Source organism: Colossoma macropomum, unplaced genomic scaffold (assembly GCF_904425465.1).
Source record: "Colossoma macropomum unplaced genomic scaffold, Colossoma_macropomum, whole genome shotgun sequence".
Classification (NCBI taxonomy): domain Eukaryota; kingdom Metazoa; phylum Chordata; class Actinopteri; order Characiformes; family Serrasalmidae; genus Colossoma; species Colossoma macropomum.
Genome location: NW_023495267.1, coordinates 660,765 through 679,739, shown reverse-complemented (window position 1 = coordinate 679,739; position 18,975 = coordinate 660,765). Strand labels below are relative to the sequence as shown.

At 37.7% G+C, this 18,975-nt stretch overlaps 1 protein-coding gene across 1 annotated transcript; it reads right to left on the bottom strand.

Moving 5' to 3' along the window:
• Window positions 1-1,602: 1,602 nt before the first annotated feature.
• treh (trehalase (brush-border membrane glycoprotein)) lies at window positions 1,603-18,646 on the bottom strand. The gene is given in 16 exon segments (XM_036561601.1): window positions 1,603-2,201; window positions 3,497-3,550; window positions 3,783-3,815; window positions 3,817-3,896; window positions 5,046-5,157; window positions 6,528-6,745; window positions 7,298-7,498; window positions 9,958-10,007; window positions 10,521-10,643; window positions 10,737-10,853; window positions 11,031-11,123; window positions 12,908-13,008; window positions 13,096-13,183; window positions 15,152-15,299; window positions 16,336-16,436; window positions 18,452-18,646. Coding segments are annotated over 16 exon segments (1,701 nt in total). The 5' UTR covers window positions 18,529-18,646; the 3' UTR covers window positions 1,603-2,096.
• Window positions 18,647-18,975: the final 329 nt, after the last annotated feature.

Below are 18,975 nucleotides of genomic sequence, written 5' to 3'. Positions count from 1 at the left end.
ACCACATCCACCATCTGGTACTGTTAATACTGTACTGTATTAATCATGTGCAGGCCTACAACAACCATAAAGGGTAAACAAATAAATCAATAAATAATAAAAGGTTCTAACAGTCATGTCCCGTTTTGTGCTGCTTCATGGAGGAATCCATGAACTATGATCGCTTCTGCAGCGTTGCAAGAGAAGAACTAGAGATAAAACACAAGCAGTAACATCTATTACACACTCATCTTTACTCAGTGCAGTACCAGCATACCAACCTGACTTCTGAACTTCTCACCCCTACACTCTTCTTTGTTCTAGCTACCCTGTTACATAATACAGCAACCCCTTGCATAAGTTGCTGTGAGCAGTTTCATCTCAGTTTTTTCCTCTGTCTAGGAAATGTGTCCTATGATGTACAAAATAAACAGTCCCACTACATTTGGTTCCCTATTGGTTAGGGATAACATTTGGGCTGAGGTTAAGGTTAACATAAGATTGGGTGTTCCATTTAGGGTTAGTGATGTTAACAGTTATTAAGTTGAATATGAAGAGGAATTCCATGATTCAAGCTTTGCAAGGTCATACAAAGTGGTTTCAAAGTGGTTAACTGTACACTCTCAGAAGAAAAGGCACGAAACTGTCACTGGGGCAGTACCCCTATTGCCACTGGGGTACCTCAGTACCAAGAGAAATTTACAACACAACACAAACACAAACACATGGCCATTGCATTTACAATACACAACGACCAGTAAACCTACATACCTACATGCGTCTTCTGAGTTTTTACAAGTAATGTTGTAAAATCAGAAAAAATAAGTTTTCTTTGGGTACTGTGTTGCCTTACAGTGCCCTGCAAGTACCTCTCAGCCATGAGTGAATTTTAAAAAAAAATATATGTTTTAGGTCAAAAACTTAGTAAACTATAGTTGTACTAAACAATGCCTCTTACTTCTTTCTGTTAGGTAGCTTTAAGAGGCATTAAACCCCTCAGATGTCTGGTTCCTATCACCACTGTGAATTCTGTCTCAGTAAGTTTCTCTAGAACAGAACATTTCACATCAAACCACTCTGAGTCTGATGCACTGAGCTCTTTGTGCCAGTTTTGAGGCACAAATCGAATTCGTTATGTCTACATGTTATGTATGAAACTGGTGCACGGGTCTAAACATTGGCCGTGTGCACGGAAAAAAAAGCTAATTGTGCTTCTCTTCATCATGCATTGGAGAGAGGGCTGCAGAAAATATGGGAGGATAACAAAAAGTGGCTGGAGATGTGTGGCTATATAAGTTTGAGCAACTCACAACAGCTGGTTTTGCCTCAGTTTTCCTCTGCCTTTTAAAACTAGGTGTAAATTTGTTTTAGGGTCTAAAAAGATATACTGTTGAGAGACTTCCGTTAACAATGAAAGCTAGAAGGAGGAACAAGCCTTAAACACTTGCTGAAAGGATATTTACCATCACAAGAACACTATTTTAACTTTCGAGACCAGAAATGCATATGTGAGAACACATGGTGCAAAATATGCTGTGATTCAGACAAAATTAACACACAGCCCATGTTATTGGTGCATAAACTGTACTTTCTTAGCCAGAGTGAAACAACACATCTGTTGAATGTTTTGGTGGGTAAGAACTTTATTGATTAACACTGCTATCTCTTCATCTCTTCATCATTTTCTGTTTCGTCTCAAGCTTGTCAATAGCTTCATTATTGCACTGTGCCTTTTAAACCCTGCGTTTCTCAAGCTAAGGGCTATGAACAGTTTGTGTGATAGGCCGCATTGAATATTCATTTTAGACGCACTGTAGGCGTGCATTGTGCCACATTTTACATTTTTATGACTTACTTATGCATAATTTCTGAAATAGGTGAAATTCCCCTTTACGTTAAATCAGGTTAAGATCCTACTCAACACCAGACACTACACTACAATGGACTACACAAATAAAGTGTCACCAAAATATAACAAATTAAATTTGTTTAAATAACTGCTTTCACATTAGAACTCAGATTTAGTTTTGTGGGCTTAATATATTTGTTTACCTCAAAGAACACAGAAGCCATTACATGATCACAACAGTGCTTTAAGAATGGGGTACATAAATCCATTAAACCAGAAGACCAGAAGTTAGGACACTACTCCCAGAGCTGAGCCTGTCACCATATTGGTCCAGCAGCTGCAGAGCGACACCGTTGGTCCAGCCGAACCCCAACTAAAAAAGAAAGCACAAACATAGATTAGTTAAAAGGGACAAAATTTTCCACAGCATTTAAAAAAGAAGAGTGTGAAGTAGTATGTGAACATGTACACAACATATTGTTTACTCCCCAGTCTATACAGTCCATCTATGGAAATTAAGCTGCAAAACAGCCTATTTTGAATTAATGTTTGTAATGTCACGCAAAACACCACCTTTATATACGTCCACGTATTCAGCTACAGTTATAAGGAGTGCTTTAATCTAGACTGCTTTTTGAAAATGAGGCACAACACAGGGCAGCCAATTAAATCGTGCTCATTTACACATAACGGTCTTAAAGGGGAATTCAGAATTTCTGTATCATTACATGACTAAGATGTAAACAAAATCGGTCAGAGTGGTTTGACATGCAATATTCTGTTGTAGAGAAACATACAGAGAATTATTCACAGTGGTGGTGATAGGAACCAAACATCTTAAGAGTTTAATGCCTCTAAAAGCTCCCTCACAGAAGTTATTACATGAAATGTTTATGAATACTCTGCCTGATGTCTGAGATATTGCTTTATGATAGTTTTGAAAGAATATTTTGGCTTAAAGCATTTTTTTAAATCTTTCACATATGTATACATCATGACCTCTGCTTCCTATCAGCACCACTGCAAAGAACTCTAAGTCAGTAAATTTCTGTAAGGTGAACCATTTCACATCAAACCACTCAGAATGACTTTTACATTTACATTGCAAGGACTGAATTGTGCAGAAATATAAAAGACACATTAACAAAACCAGGCTTTAATTGTAAGGGATAGTGAGAATATGGAAAATGGTCATGCAAAAATGAATTACGATTGTTTTATGTACATAAAAACAAACAGGCATCATAAGTAGACCTCAGGGGAAAAAATTCAAAACAAGACTGATGTAGGATATGGGCCCTTTAAAACTACCAGGGAGAAAAACAAAGATGGGAGTAATAACTGTAACTAACTATGCCTACATGTGGGCTTATATTTGTCATCAACATATGCTTTGGCATATGGCGTACACATTGGAAACTTCAGTTCATTTCATGTCCCTGTGACCTTGAGATAAAATGATCGGGATTAAAATGAGTTTTCTGCTCATCCTCTGAGTCATACCAGTTTTCCCCGTAAGCGAGCAATCTCTGGAGCCGCTTCACTGGGCTGCAAAACAGACTTAATTCAACTCTAATTCCTCATGGGATAAGAATGATGTCTCCCTAGAGCTGTGATTGGGATGGAAGCAGAAATATGAATATCTAAATATGATTATAGCATCAGGACCTGAACTTCATATTCGCCACCTCCTCCAGGTTTGCCATCCCCATTGACATCATACTGCAACAGAAAGAGAGCGAGAGAGAGAGAGAGAGAGAATGAACAAGCTGTAGCAATTACTGCAGCACTGCCCCAAACACAACACATATATACTAGCCTGAGCGAAATAGTGCTCCATCACTACTATGAAGAAGGAACCACAAAAGACTTTGCAAAACAGTGCAATCCATATATTTAAAATATTTAATATAAAAATCCATTACAAGAATATCAAACTGAGATGAAAACCCACCTTCTCAAACATGGCTTCGTATTTGTCATAAGCTATCCCAGTTTGTTCGAATCCACCGCTGGGCTAAATCAAAGGCCAGCTCTTTGGCATCTGCCGAGTCAAGCTGTGACAGGCCTGAGAGAGAGGAACAATGACAGATGGGGAAATGAGCAGGAGAAAGACTTAAGTTAGAGAGTTACACTACACGTCTTAAAAAGCTACTCATTAAACATAATATTCTCTCTCAAGAACAGGTAGGCTTTGTTGGGTGCAATAATTGATTGTTTCAATGTTGTGCTTAGTTTCCCTGTTTTTATACTTTTTCTTCTTTTTCGTATTGTTAGATGTTCTGTGCTACTGTCCTCATGTGATCCGATGTATTACTTGTTAGATCCGATATACTGCACCATTTTATATGCTAGATGCAGTGGCAGAACTTCTAATAGATTATTCAAAAACTATTCAAAGATACAGAAAAGGAACAACCACGCAAGACCTGGTAGACCACCGAAACTGTCACATTCAGATAACCAGAACTTTGAGGGAGAGGAGAAAATCACTCTTGCTTCAGATCTGAAAAAATCCACAGGTATTTCTGTCCATCCTTCCACTGTGAGAAGAAAACTAAACACAATGGGTCTAATGTCATGAAGCTGTTACTGATAAAATGTATTTAAAAAAAAAAGGAAGAAATGTTGCAGTAGAACAACAAAACTGGACACCTGTAAAGTAAGTAAAGAGTGTAAAGTAAGGTTTTACAAATTTGTAACTGAGATTTGTAATTGAGGCAAAGAGTGGACACAATGCATACTGACATTTGATATTATATTTAGTTGCTAGGGCTTTCTGTCAAATATTTGTTTTTCTTGATGTTGAAAAATGAATAACTTATTGGTGTTGATGGAAAATTAAGTAAATGAAAGGGTGGTATCTGACTTTTGCACAGTATTATATATTACTGAGACATTGATCTTTTCAGGAAAAAAAAGCTTTTTAGGTGAGATTCCTGAGGAGATACAATAAAATAATTCACTTGCATAAAGAAAGGGAAACTCATAGATGTACAGTTCTGTCAGTACCAATAAAGATTTTACCATGGGTGGATCCTGGATGTTCACTATTTTCCGATTCAATTCAAATGAAAAAAGCCTCTCTCATCATATTCTTGTATAGATATATAAGGACAGTACAGCTAAGTTGAGCTAAACAAAATATTTACAAAAGCGAACTGCATACTGAAGGGAGCCTGAGTGGTGTACAGGCCCAGTGTTTGCCAGCTCATACCTTCTATAAGTATGTGCTGGAGTGGAGGCCAGGCATTAGGCATGTCCCACTGCTGACCAGTCTCACTCAAAGAAGTGGGAATGCCATTAGGGTAGTCCAGACCTCCACTAGCCTAAAAAAAGAGGAAAAGAGAGAAACATTATGAGTGAAGAAAATGAAGCGAAGGCATCATAATAGTGTGTACAGTGTGCCATCTGCTGGTCATTGCTGTACACTGCACCACACTTAAAATGTTTGTGCTAAATACAAGAAATTTAAGATTTAGTTGGGATGTTTGTAATGTGTGTATATATGTTGGCACTCTCAACTGCCATTAATATAGGCTGTCTGGACTTGCCTACAGAGCATATGCAGAGGCTGAGGCATGCTGTGCTGCTTCCACAGTATGACACTGCTAAGCAAAGTTAAGGTAGTATGTTAAAGCTTCTGCAGTTTGTATGATGCAACTTACACATTCACAACTGAATATGAACACCAGGAGGGATTCCATGTATTACACTAACATGCACTGCTCAAAAACAAAGACGGCTCTACACTGTTAGAAATAAAGGTTCGGTGCAGGTATGTTTTTTGTTTTTGTATTTTTGCCTTTTCATAATCTTATATTTTAAAACAGTACAATAAAATAAAAAGCCTGGTGTTGACACGGGGTGTGTGGAGTCAATACAACTTAGAAAATATAATTTCAGTGGATTATGGTACAATTATGTTCCCAGACTAAAGGTAGTGAGATGAACCCTTGAGGGTACCACCCCAGTGACAAGAGGGGTACTGCCCCAGTGCCAGTTTAGTAGCTTTTTTTCTGAGAGTGTTTGTGTTTCTTCTCAGTGCAATTAAGCACCAAGACAAAGTAAGCTAGCAGTGGATGAGCAACAAAAATAGACTGTGTTCTCACTTAAATGTGTTTCACACAACAATATTCACTTTTTAAGCTATCACATAATTACCAAAACATCCCCATTGCTGCAAAGTGTATACAGTAAATGACAGAAATATAGTAGCTCTCAGAAGCAGTATCAAAGGTATCCTAATGAGAATCATTCACAAGCAAATCCCTGTTTTGAACTTCACAACACAAAGCTCTAAAGTGAATTTACCTACAGCAGCAGCAGCACAGGGGAACTGAAATTTGTCTTGATGAAGTGCAAATAACTGCAAATACACACAGTGCTTTCTGCTTTGAATGTGTAAAATACTTGAACATTTTTATTAATAGTAATTTGTAAATGGTTTCTTTTCCCTAAAATGCTGCTACTAAATTGTTTCTGTTCCTCCAAATGCAGCACAGGAGTAATCTCCCAGCATGCTTCAGGCTCTGCAGCTGCCTTGTAGTGAAGTTCAATCAGACTATAATAATGGCAGTCAGAAGAGAGCCTAGCTATTTTAGTGATTTCAACAGGTCACTAAATATTCACTGCCCAACAACTACTGCTCAGTGCTCTGGAATTGCTCACAGGCAGAAGGTAATTCTGTTGCTCTCACTTTTAGATACTGCAGGGCTAGCTCTCCCATGCCAGGCTGAGAATGGCACCGTGCCCAGAGAGGACTCAGGTTAGTTGGGTAGAAGGCTGGGTGCCTGGCCCCACTCAGCAAATTGTAATCAAACCAAGTTCCCTTCTCTGCATCCCATAATACACTCTCTATGGCCTTCAGCCTGGCAGAGGCTGCACGGTCATACACCAATGCCCTCTCCTCATCACCTGCGGGAAACAAAGTGGATGAAGGTACTTACAAAAGCCACATGAATATATGAATACAAGCAAATGCCCACAAACAGGACCCTCACAGAACAGGACTCTCAATGGTAAATATGTCATATATGCAATTTAGTAATTAGACAAGCTACGAAAAACAAATTGCTCACTATAACATTTCTCTTATTTCCTAAGACTAGCAGTGGCCTTTCATTTCAGAATCATTTAGGCTTTGCTTAAAGACTTGTTTATTTCTGTAGACACCCTAGGAGCAATGAAGAGATGGAGCAGAGACTATAATCTAAGTCACACCTGAGATAATTTCATCAACATTTTAGAATCATGAGGGATACGAGAGCTCATAGTTCAGTTCTTTTTTAATAACCAGCTAAAACCAGCAGTATCAGCCATCTTGCAACCTAAAAAACCTTCCAGTCAGTGTTTAGGACTCTTGGTTTTTAAGACTAGGCTAAAAACCTACTTGTTTAGTCAAGATCTGGGGCTTCATGGATGTAGAGTATTACGATAAACTGAGGTTGTCCATTTATTCATGCTCACCCAGAATCCTTGAGAAGGTGGCCAGGAGGTGCTCACTGCGGCACATGAGAGCATTGAGCTCGACGGGCAGGATAGAGCTGGTGCTGGTGTCCCTGAATGAGCCAGTGTTTTGACCTAAGCTGTCTATGTACCAACGTGAGGAGAAGTCCCAACCAGACTCAGCTGCTGCTTTTAGCTCTGTCCACAGCTTCTCCCGAGCCTCTGAGAGAGGAAAAATAGCCACACACAAACTATCCACACCAAGTTGCAAGTTTATTAGGTAAACCTACCTTATATATACATTCACTGGCCATTTTATCCAGGACTCCTACCTAATAAGTGCACTTTATAGGTTTACTATTACTCAATGTAGCCCATCTGTTGCTGCACAGTTTGTGAGTCACCCTAGGCCCATCCTATTCCGTCCCTCTATTCTGCATCAATGGAAAGCAACAGTACCACTTCTAAACCTAGTATTTGGGAGGGCCACTCTCAGTACAGCAGCGATACCGACAGTGCTGATGGGCTAGAGGGTGACTAAGACAAACTGTGCATTCAAAAAATGAGCTACATATAGGGATGTAGTGATACACAAAATTCAAAATTTGATGTGATACGATACGGTGTCGATATTTTGCATGTTAAAAAATGTTTAAAAAGAGTGTTGTAGTTTTATACTACACTGATTATTTGTCAAAGATAAATAAAAGTTCTTTGATATAACTTTTTTAGCACCAGTCATTACACCCTCTAACAATATAAAACAAAATCACAACCCCTAAAATTTAGAATTTATTAATTAAAAGCCCTTTTATGTAACATAAGCACCAACCAGATGCCTAGTCTTGATCACTGACAGTGGTGTAAACTGAAGTTGATAAATCAAAGACCCTCGGAGAAGACCAAATGGCGTACAGTGCCATGAAGAAGTATTTGCCCCCTCCTGATTTCCTTTAGTTTTGCATATTTGTCAGACTAAATTGTTTCAGATCCTCATACTAAATATAATCCTTATACAAAACATTATGACTGGTTGCATCACCTTTAGCAGCAACAGCTGCAAATGCTTCCTCTGACTGGAGATCAGTCTTTCATATAACTGAGGAAGAATTTAGGCCCACTCTTCCTTGCGGAATTGGTTTATGTTACAGAAAAAGCAAACTTAATCTAAAGTGCTTCTCAATTATGGCACTGAAATTTTGTCAGTATCCACAGCCAGCCAAACCTGAAAGGGCTGGGGTCTGTCTTTAAATACCAAGTTATTTTGGACTGGACCAATTACAGGTAACTGGTTATTTCAATTACTTAACAATGGTCATAAACTACACATTTTGTTTACCTTATAAAATGACCCTTAAATTGTTTAATGAATTTAGAATTATAAACATTAAAACATAAAATAAAAAATACATAAAATTAAAAATAATCATAAAAGACAAAGACAACCAGGAACTCCCCGACTCAGTCATAAATTTCATGGTTCCAAGGATAGTGTGAAATGGAAACCCCAGTCCTCAGGTTCTTTGACTCATAGCATTGTGCTGCCAGTGTGCTAGATAAAAATATGTAAGTAAAATCCTACAAACAAAACACCCTTTTAAAAAAGTTATTACAGTTAAAATGCATGTAAAATAACAATCATAGCCTTTTGAAATGATGTACACAATCAGTTGGCCACCCAGAACAATGTAAGATAATTAAAACAGTTTGTATTTGTTTTACAGAGTTCATTGTGTGGGTGCATTTGTTCTGCAGCAGTCAAGTGGAGGAAATTTGCAGTCTTAGAGGAAATTTGGTAGGCTTTGGTAGGTACTTCCAGAAAGAATTCACCACTGTTCAGGTCCTTTTGTAGATAATGGGTCTCACTTTGGTTTGCTAGAGTCCCAGAGCCTCAGAAATGGCTTTGTAACCTTTTCCACACATACATATTTTAACAACTTTCTTTTTTATCTCTTGCAAAATTTTTAAAAACGTAACTAAGCCTGGGTGTGTCTAGTTGAATTGATCCCAACTGTCAATAAAATTGGGTTAATTGTTTAAGCAATTATGGGGGCAATTCTTTTTTTTTATTTATTTATTTTTTTTTACACAAGCCAGTTTGTGATGGTTTTTTTCCTTTATGAATGAAATTATCATTTAAATATTATATTTTTTTATATAGTTTTTATATAGTTTACTCAGGGTTTACTATCTTTATCATATGGTACTGAAACAGTTAAGTGTGACAAATTTGCAAAAATAGAATAATACAGGAGGGGGACAAATACCTTTTCATGGCACTGTATTGGCAATGCAGATTTAAATTTCAACATATTGCTTTAAATTAGATTTTCTGATACATATTGAAAATTTAATACCTTTAGTCTCTAGGCCAATAAGTGTACACAGTGTGCATAAAACCTCAGCAATGCTGCTACACCTGATACACCCATATCACATACTACCATGCTACTACAGTGTCACTGGTGTGAAATGGTTCACCATCAAATAATATCTGTTTAGTGGTGGTCCCATGGTGGGCCCCTTTCCACTGATGGACAAGGTGAGAGTGGCACAGCAACAGACAACTCTGCATATACAATTACCTACAAAGTGCACTTATACAGTAAATGTGCTTGACAAACTAGTACAAGATGAAGTACGTGTTTAAAATTGGAATGCGAAAAGGTCAGAGTAGTTACCTGCAGGTAAGCCCTCTGCTAGCTCTGCATCATGTGTATAAGACTCTGGCCTGCAGAAAAGGAAGACTTGAACTCCTGCTTATTATTTAGGTATTAAAGGAATACAGCTGTATGCAAAAGGTGTGTTTTTGTTAAATTAAAATGTCTGTAGAGGAAATGTACTTTTTCACCTATAAACTCAACAAAGCATGTAATTTGACCAGGGGTGCCCAAACTTTTTCCTTTTGAACATGACTGTAGTTTGGCAATAAAATTAATTTTCCATTCACCCCAGATGCAGTCTATCAGCCAAAAGTAACATGTTTGGAGTTGCTTCTTTAGTTTAGAACTTAAGTGTGACGCTAACATTGCTAACGAATATTAGACATCAATAGTCACCCAAATAGCCCAAATTGTTTCCATAAAAAATGAAAAAAGGTAAGTGGAAAACTGTGTAAATTAGATTTTAAAAGGTATCATTAGTAACTATCATGAAACTGACATGTAAGTAATATTCAAGTTATGCAGTTATAAAAATGAGTAACATCCTAACATCTAAACAACACAGATGTAGGAGCTCTTACCTGGGCTGGCCCACCTGTACATCATACCGATTCAAGACATGCTTTGCTCCATCCATTTCCACAGCAACAGAACGATTCTCCATCCAAAAACTGTACTCCTTCTCTAACGTTGGTAAGGCCTGCCTGCAAACACCACCAACAACACTGATTACAATGCTATTCTATAAGTCATTGAGAAAGGACATTAGAGGGATTTCATTGCAAAAAGACAGCTACCTGATAAATTCTATGTCTTTGGTGGCCTCATAGAAACTCTCCACCATTAGGCAGAGGAAGGGTGGCTGGCTGCGTCGCTCATAGTAAACTCTACCCCCATTGGGGACAAAACCATATCTGCATGAAAAGAAAATAAACTTGCTTATTCAAGGGAATTATTGAGTAACATCATACATTAACTACCGTGTTTAGACTGCAGGCAAAACCAATGTTTGGCTCATTTCATATTTGTAGAGATACATGTTTTGGGGATAATATAGAGAATCCAAAGTAGGTCAAAGGCACCAAGATCACCTGTCCACCATGTATAAGAAGTTCTGGATCATTCCTCGGGCTGTATCTGTCATCTCAGACAGGAGGAGACCATTTAACACCCAGTATGAGTCCCTGTCAGACAAACAATGGGAAAACTAAATTTGTCATCATCTTTGGATCGTCCACTTCATTAGACACACCTACCATTCGCTCAAAAGTCACAGCCCACCGATTATTTATTTAATACAACAGATTTTTCAGCATTTAGTGTGTCCATGCTTGCCTGCATGGATATTTTTCCACAGCTCCAGTTAACCACCTTCAGTCTTAGAACTTGGTTGCATTTTTGGCTTTTCATGATTCTAGTAATCCCAAACAGACCGAGTGATGTTAAGGTTTGGGCTGTAGGGGGGTCAGTCCATTGTTCGGAGAACATCAGCAGCTTTTGTGATTGATTAGCAAATTTTCTTCTATTTTCTTTTCTCAGCAGCAGAATCTTGACATTTCTTTACAGTGGAACCAGGGGTTGCTATGTCTACAATGCAAACACAGCCATTTTATCTACTATCTAAAACTACCAGTGAACCTAAACATGTCCGAGTTTTATATGTAATGTTGATGATGGTAAAATAGTGATAAACCTAAAAAACTGTTTTTTGAGGACTGTTTTGCCTTACAACGCCCTACACGTACCCCTCAGTCATGAACTGCTTTTAAAAAAATACCTTTTAGGCCAAAATCATATTTGAGAACAGTTGTCTTAATGTCTCAGACATTAGGCAACATACTCAGACATTTCATACAATAACCTTCAGTAAGATACCTTTTAGAGGTATTAAACTCTTCAGATGTCTGGGTCCTGTTGTCATCACTGTAAACAACTCTGACTATGTAAGTTTCTCTTGAATGAAGTACTACAGATCAAACCACTCTGAATGACTGTTTACATATTAACCATTGAATTATGTAGAGGTTTTGAAAAATTTGTGACGGTCCTCTTTAATTATTGTTTAAATGTTGGTGACAGTTTTGGTGTTGTACCAGGTCTTGCATGGGTTTGGAGTCCCATTTCCTCTGTGCATGACAGTAGATGGGCTACTGTAAAAATATACCTGTGGGCCTATATGGTAGGTGGACTTAATAAAGTGGCCAGTGATTAGACATATGTTATGACCCTATGGGTCATAGTTTTTGTAGTGTGTTTTTTGTATTAATTGCAGAGCTGAGGGAAGATGCACTGAGCCACCACCAGGGGGAGCCGCCAATAAAAGAGAGACGCCAGGCGGAAGTGGGGGGTGCTTTTGCTTCTGGCGTGGCTTCTGTTGCATTCCCGGTTCCCTGCAGTCACTTGAGCGACACTACTGTAGAGCTGTGTTGGTGTGAGAGCTTCGCTACTGGTGTATGGTTTATTGGTGTTTTGCTGCTTGTCATTGAGATTTTTGTAAAAGCTAGCTCATGCCGTTACTCTTTCATTGAAGTATACTGTAAACACTCAGCTGCCGTGGCTGCCCAGACAATAGCTCTTGTACATAAACTCTCATTGGGGAAGAGGTTGTCTTTTTCTCTTGGTTTGCTTTAGTTAGGAAGTTAGGTTAGAAATTGTATTTGATTTTCTTTTGTTTGTTAGGTAAGTTATATTTTTCGAAACTTAAGTTAGCTGTGTTTTTGTTTGTTATTTTACCCTTCCCTCCCCTACCATTTCATAAATGTCTAAAGCCTTGAACCCTTGAAAATAAAGCCAAATTGTTATTGTCGCAAACATTGGTTGTCTGTGTGACTTGGGGAACCGGGAGGGCACGGAGGTCTCTTTATTTTTATGTTGCGGCCCAACCTAGACCAGGTCGTAACACATATAAGGGAGGAGTTTGTAATAGGTTAGTACAGTGAGTGTATGTGCATGTATGTGTTCCCCTCACCAGTAGTAAAACTCAGTGAAGCGTCCACCGGGCACAATGACTGGATTTGGGACATATATCATAGAGTGCAGCTGAGGGTTGTCTTTAACATCCGTACTGATCTGACAATACAAAGAGAAGAAATTGAAATTGGTACATTTTGAGAATGCCTACTCAAGCAATCAAAAAGAAAACTCAACATAACTGACTTTTCGGCCAAGTGACTTCCACAAACCATGCAACTCCTCGGCCCAGCTGCAAAGATTTGAGTCAGAAACCTTGGACAGGAATTTAGGCCTGCAAGACAGTAAAATCTGTAGCAGTCTTCATCTCTGTCATTTCAAATTTCATAAAAATTGATTGTGCTTCAAACAGTGGACATTCTAAAACTCTTAAAGGGGCATTCCAGTCTAAGGCTGGCTTTAAGTTGCTTGAAACCTATGCGGCACCAAACTGCACCTGAGTTGCATAATGTAAAGCGTCCTGCAACTCTCTTGAAACTCTGCATCAATTGCATGTCTCAACTTTGTGAAATAAGTTTCATGAAACAGCCAATCAAAATGCAAATGACATCACATGATCACATTGGATGACACTAAAATGAAAAGGTGCTTTATAAGGCAGAATATATAAAAAGGATTAACATACACGCAACAGCTAAAAACTCAAATATATAGTAAAGAACTACAGACAGAGAGATAAATGTCAGTTATATACATATAGAAAAACATTAATGACGGCTAAAAAAAAATCTAAGATAAAAATGCTGCAACTATGTAAACCACAACTTGCAGATGAGTTTATAGTAAGGAACATTATGGTATATCAAAAAATATGAGCTGATAACTTGTCTATCTAGTAGAGTAACTAAATGTGTTGTTTGCAACTTTGTTTTTGAATTGTTTTGTGTAACTATCAAGTTGCTCAGAAATTATGTTGCAGGCAACTCACAACATGCAACTAGTTGCAAGAATGTTTCACTGTGTAAAGCCAGCCTAAAACTAGCATTCAACATGTTATTTGTTACGTTTTATGTTCTGTAGCACACCGCTGCATCTCTCAGCCTCATCAGTTTGACGGAATTAATCATTTGTATCACTTTTATGTTAATGTTTATGTCTGTCATTCATCAGTGTTCCCTCACTGCAATACCCAGCATGCAGTACATAAATACATCAATGGGAAACCCCACAGCGCTCAACAAATCCTCACTGCTAACAAAAACTCCACTAATAGCTAGCATCACTGATATAGCACTATCCTCAACTGGTTGTCAAACTTTTTCTTTGTTATAGGAATTCAGCTGAAGAATTAGCCAGCCAGCAAAAGCAAGTTCAAACAGCCCACCCTCACGTATCTACACCAATGCACTAGTAATCTTTTGAAATTTACTTCTAGCTTCAAGATACATCATCAGAAGGGAGTGTTCCTTGTCTTCAAACATGGAAATCTCACTTTGAAGACGACTATGGCACAGCCCAAAAGAAGTGTATTGGCATGTGTACAACAAATGTTTAATTTTTTTTATTCTAGCCAGAGTGTCCTTTTAACATGAAAAAGCTCATTGTAACAATGAGTTAAGAACACAACACTTCTCTCACATCCTTCTGGACATTAGCCTGTATACTGCCAAAAGAATAACATTGTAACCCAAAGAAAAACTATTTCTTCATTGTAGCCATTTGTCCCTCTGTTCAAACCCATTATACAGATACAACTTAATATGACTTAATGCACTGAAACACCAAATTTCCCTTAAGATTTAATGCTCACATATACTAGTAGTAAGGGTAAGGAATGAGGGGAAAAAATGGTATTCTTAGGTAAGTGTTTTAAGGCCTGTGAGTGAAATTTCCTCTTTTTTGTTTAAGAAACTGCTGTACTGCTGTAGCACGTAAACTCTGATAAAGTTATAAAATGTAATGTTTATTGTCAATTGCATACAGTCCATATATGTAAATTAAGCTGCAAAAACAGCCTGGTTTAAACTGAGTATTTTCACATAAATCGAGAAAACCAATACATGTTTCAGCCCAGACAGCTTTTTCCTTTTAAATACAGAACTGACAATCTGAACAAAAGTCATTTACATATATGAGTCTTAAAGGTACAGTAAAAAGCAAAAAAAAAGCAAAAAAACTGCATAATTCTAAGGGATAAAGAGAGTTTGGAAACTGTAGAAGTAAATTTTGACAGTTTTTGTTACAGATATAAACACAACTGTCATAAGAGGACCTCAAAAAAAAAGTCTAAGCAGCGTCTTACTTTTCACGCCAGTCAGGTGGAGTCCATGGCTCAAATTCTTTCCCATCACCCACAAAGTACGTGTTCACAAACACCCTCAGATCAGAAGCAGGAACGGTCCCATTTGGAAACCTCCATGTTAGATTGGAGAAGGCATCTAAAACAACCTCTACAAGCAAATTGGAGTGAAGACCAACAGTGAGATCAGCAGAATGAGAATGCAATGTTAACTGAGAGGTCAAAAAGAAAAGACCAAAGCAAACACAGTAGGGGAGGGAGGGCCACAACCTAGCACATTCTGAGTTTTGTAAGCTCTGTTTAGCACACCTACTGTTTATGAACAATTCAGCCAAAAGAGTGAGTGCCTATTTTACAACCTATAAGTGGGGATAACTGCAACAGATTGAGGGGCTAGTTGTAACTGTCGCTATAAAAGTCAGGTAAATATATGCAAACACAATAAATTTATTACTAAGCTGTCTGAAAAAGGCAAGGTTTGCAACCTGAATGTGTAGAAATATATGCAATAAAATGAATATGATTAGCAAAAAAAAGACTCAGTCATACATTTATTTTTCTCTACAAAGTAATAGAGCAAATATCAGCATGGCAATATTGAAATATACTATTTATAGAACATGTTTGATAAATCTGTGCATAAAAACTTAAAAATAAATTGGTTTCAATATATATAGGGGAAAATACACATCTCCTTGTTTACTTAATTAACACATCTTTTACAAGAAACAAACTAAAATATGGCAATACATATGGCTGAGTTTAACATATTTGAAAAATTAAAAAACATTAATACAAAATGTATTATTTGTATGAAACTTTTGCACAGGGCACATTCTTCCATTATGGTAAATTAATTCAAATAAACTGCAATTGTGCATTAAAATGTGCAGAAGTGTGTGTTCATGTAGAAAATTAACAAAACATTCAACAAAACAAAGTCATTTGACAAGGGCGCCCAAACTTTTTGCATACAACTGTTATTATCATGCTATTATCAACAGGGTAAATCTTGAAAAATACATCTGATAGCTGTCAAATTTCATATGATATTTCTATGGGAACACATGAAGATGACCAAAACCATGTTTTACTTGATTTAACTACATGTTTAACTACAAAAAAAAGTCTATGTTACATTATACACCACGTTAGGTTGTGCCCCGCTCTCAGCTAGCTCTTCTCACCAGGGGCTGCAGTCAGCTTCATATCCACAAAGACCTTGTTGTCATCAAACAGTTTCGCTGTCTGCACCTGTCTTAAGAGCTCTCCTGTGCAGTAGATCTCACTAGTAGACACAAACACAGAGATATCAAACAGGTGGAGAGGAGACAGAAGCAAGCCAGCTGGTCTGTACACCTACACCACGTTTAAGGTTGTGATAAAATCAATACTTTTCACTAAGCAGCTCTGCTTTGGTAAGGGCTCAGAGTTCATTCTTGCTGAAACTGATCAGCAGTATTATCGTTCCAGAGGTCAGTATTAAAGAGAGGACCATCTGTGGCTAATTGTGTGATTAGCTATGAACATCAGGTGCTTCTATGAAGCCTGTGTCACACTGTAATACTGCCTATGCAACAACAGCATTGGTTTTCTTTGGCAGCTTGACTGTAGAACCAAAACAGTCGAATGGATTCTATCCGGTCAAGAAGCATTTTTCCTGCTCCGAAACACCTCATTCTATTAATAAACCTCTAAGTCCAACTGGGTGTGTAAGAACAGGGAAAACTCTAAATTACGTGAGGCAGTGGTACTTCAGGACCAGGATTGAGAACCACTGCTCTAAACCAAACATGCTCAGCCAGGCTTCATGAAGGTGGATAGCAATTAGCCAAGGCAGCACAAGCTTTAGCCTTGCAGGAGGGGACAGCTTTTAAGCAGTTTTCTCAAAGTTTTCTCAAAATAGCCAGTGTAAGGGGGGAAAAGGCTAAATATATATATATATATATACATATATACATATATACATATACATATATACATATACATAATATATATATATATATATATATATATACACACACATATATACACACACACACAATACAATAAATGTAAACCCAAATACAAATTTTGATGCATCAGACCAATTTCAGTGTTCTAATGCAAATCTTTTTTTCTTTGTTTCCTTTTCTAAGTAACAGCTTCTTGACAGCTACACATTCTCTCAGACCCATAGCATTGAGTTAGTGGAAGGATGAACAGAAATTGTGTTTAAAAAAAAGCAGTGAAGCAAAAGAGGAGCTTCATTCCCTCCTGTCTCAAAAAGATAAAAGCTTTAAGCATTGTTTATCGGATGGTGCAAGTTTTGGTGGTCTAGCAGGTCTTGTACTGTTGTTAGATTTAGTATCACTCAGCATATAATTTTCTGTTAAAAATGTTTTTCTGTTTAAGACACTGAAAAATTAATTACTTAAACTGAATGGCCATTTTGACCAATAATTGAATAAAAGAAAGGGTGGTCTCTGACTTTTGAACAGTAATGTAGACATTCTAGAAAGCAATGAAAGAGAATGTTGCTTGCCTCCAAACAGTAATCGTCCTTTCCTCATTAACTGTTTTTTGTTGTATGATTTTTAGCTCTCCAGACATTCTCTGCCCTTTTTTCTTCGTATTTCTAAATATCATTACGTTTACTGAATTTTATTGCTGTAAAATGCTTTTCACAAAATAGTAGTGGAAAAGTAAAGTGAACTTAGTTTAAACAGGACTGCCCGAAGTTGGCTCATAATTATGTTTGATCTGGCCTGCCAGAAAGTTATCCTAATCCCACCTCCTCACTAAACGAGAGATTAAAGATATGTTTATACTACTGAAAACTTATTCAATTGTTATTCTCTTTTTAAACATACATTTTTAAGTATTTCAGCGACAAAATATAGTGCAACACCCCAAACTGCAACTCATTGAAAGTGTTAAGAGGAAATCAGACAGCATCAGGGACACCGCGTTATTACAGAAAATAACAGGGAGAGTCCTTGATTTTCGCTCTGAAGCGCATTTGGAATTTTGTCTAAATTACTTTGGCAAATAAATCCAAAACATTAATTTCTAGACTTTTACAGGGTGTACCAGTGAGGGTTTGTAAATTCTATAGCCTACTTTTCAATCCTGAGCAAGACCCCTTATAAGACACCGGTAAAGCTAAACTTAGCTCGCTAGCTAACGCAAGTATCCTGTTCCTTGCTGTAGCTCTCTGACCGAGTTCAGTACGTAAACAAACTGTGCTTGACTAGACAGAATGTCTAAACGTTGGCAAAAGAGGATATTTGGACACATCTACATGTGGGAATGGAAACTTACCTGTCGCAGGGAGGAGGGAGAGCAGCTTCAGAAGAGCTGAAGATGAACAAGAAGATACCTACAGACAGCCAGCACATTTTCTTCAAATCAAAACACGTGTACTTTCCACTTTGCAGCAAGAAGAGATCAGTCAAGCCCAGCTCGAGTGCGATTAGATTGCATGGAGCACCAGAGCACAGCCTATCAAACTTATCTATGAATCACACGAGTTTATAGTCCTGAGCTGATTAACTTTGTCCAGGGAGCAGATGGTTTATGGCTTTTTTTTTCCTTTTTTTTAGCTCTGTAGCTGCTGAAGGATGGAAGTGAGGATTGTGTACAGGGAAACTCCACTGATTTTTCTAAAATTCTAGCTAATTAAATGGTTAAGATGTTAGCTAACAAAGTCATTGGGAGTGGTTTGGTGTGAAATGCTCCGTTCTTGAGAAACTTGTCGACTTAGAACTGTTCACAATGGTGGTGATAAGAACCAGACATCTGAAGGGTTTAATGCCTCTGAAAGCTCCCTCTCAGAAAGGTATTAG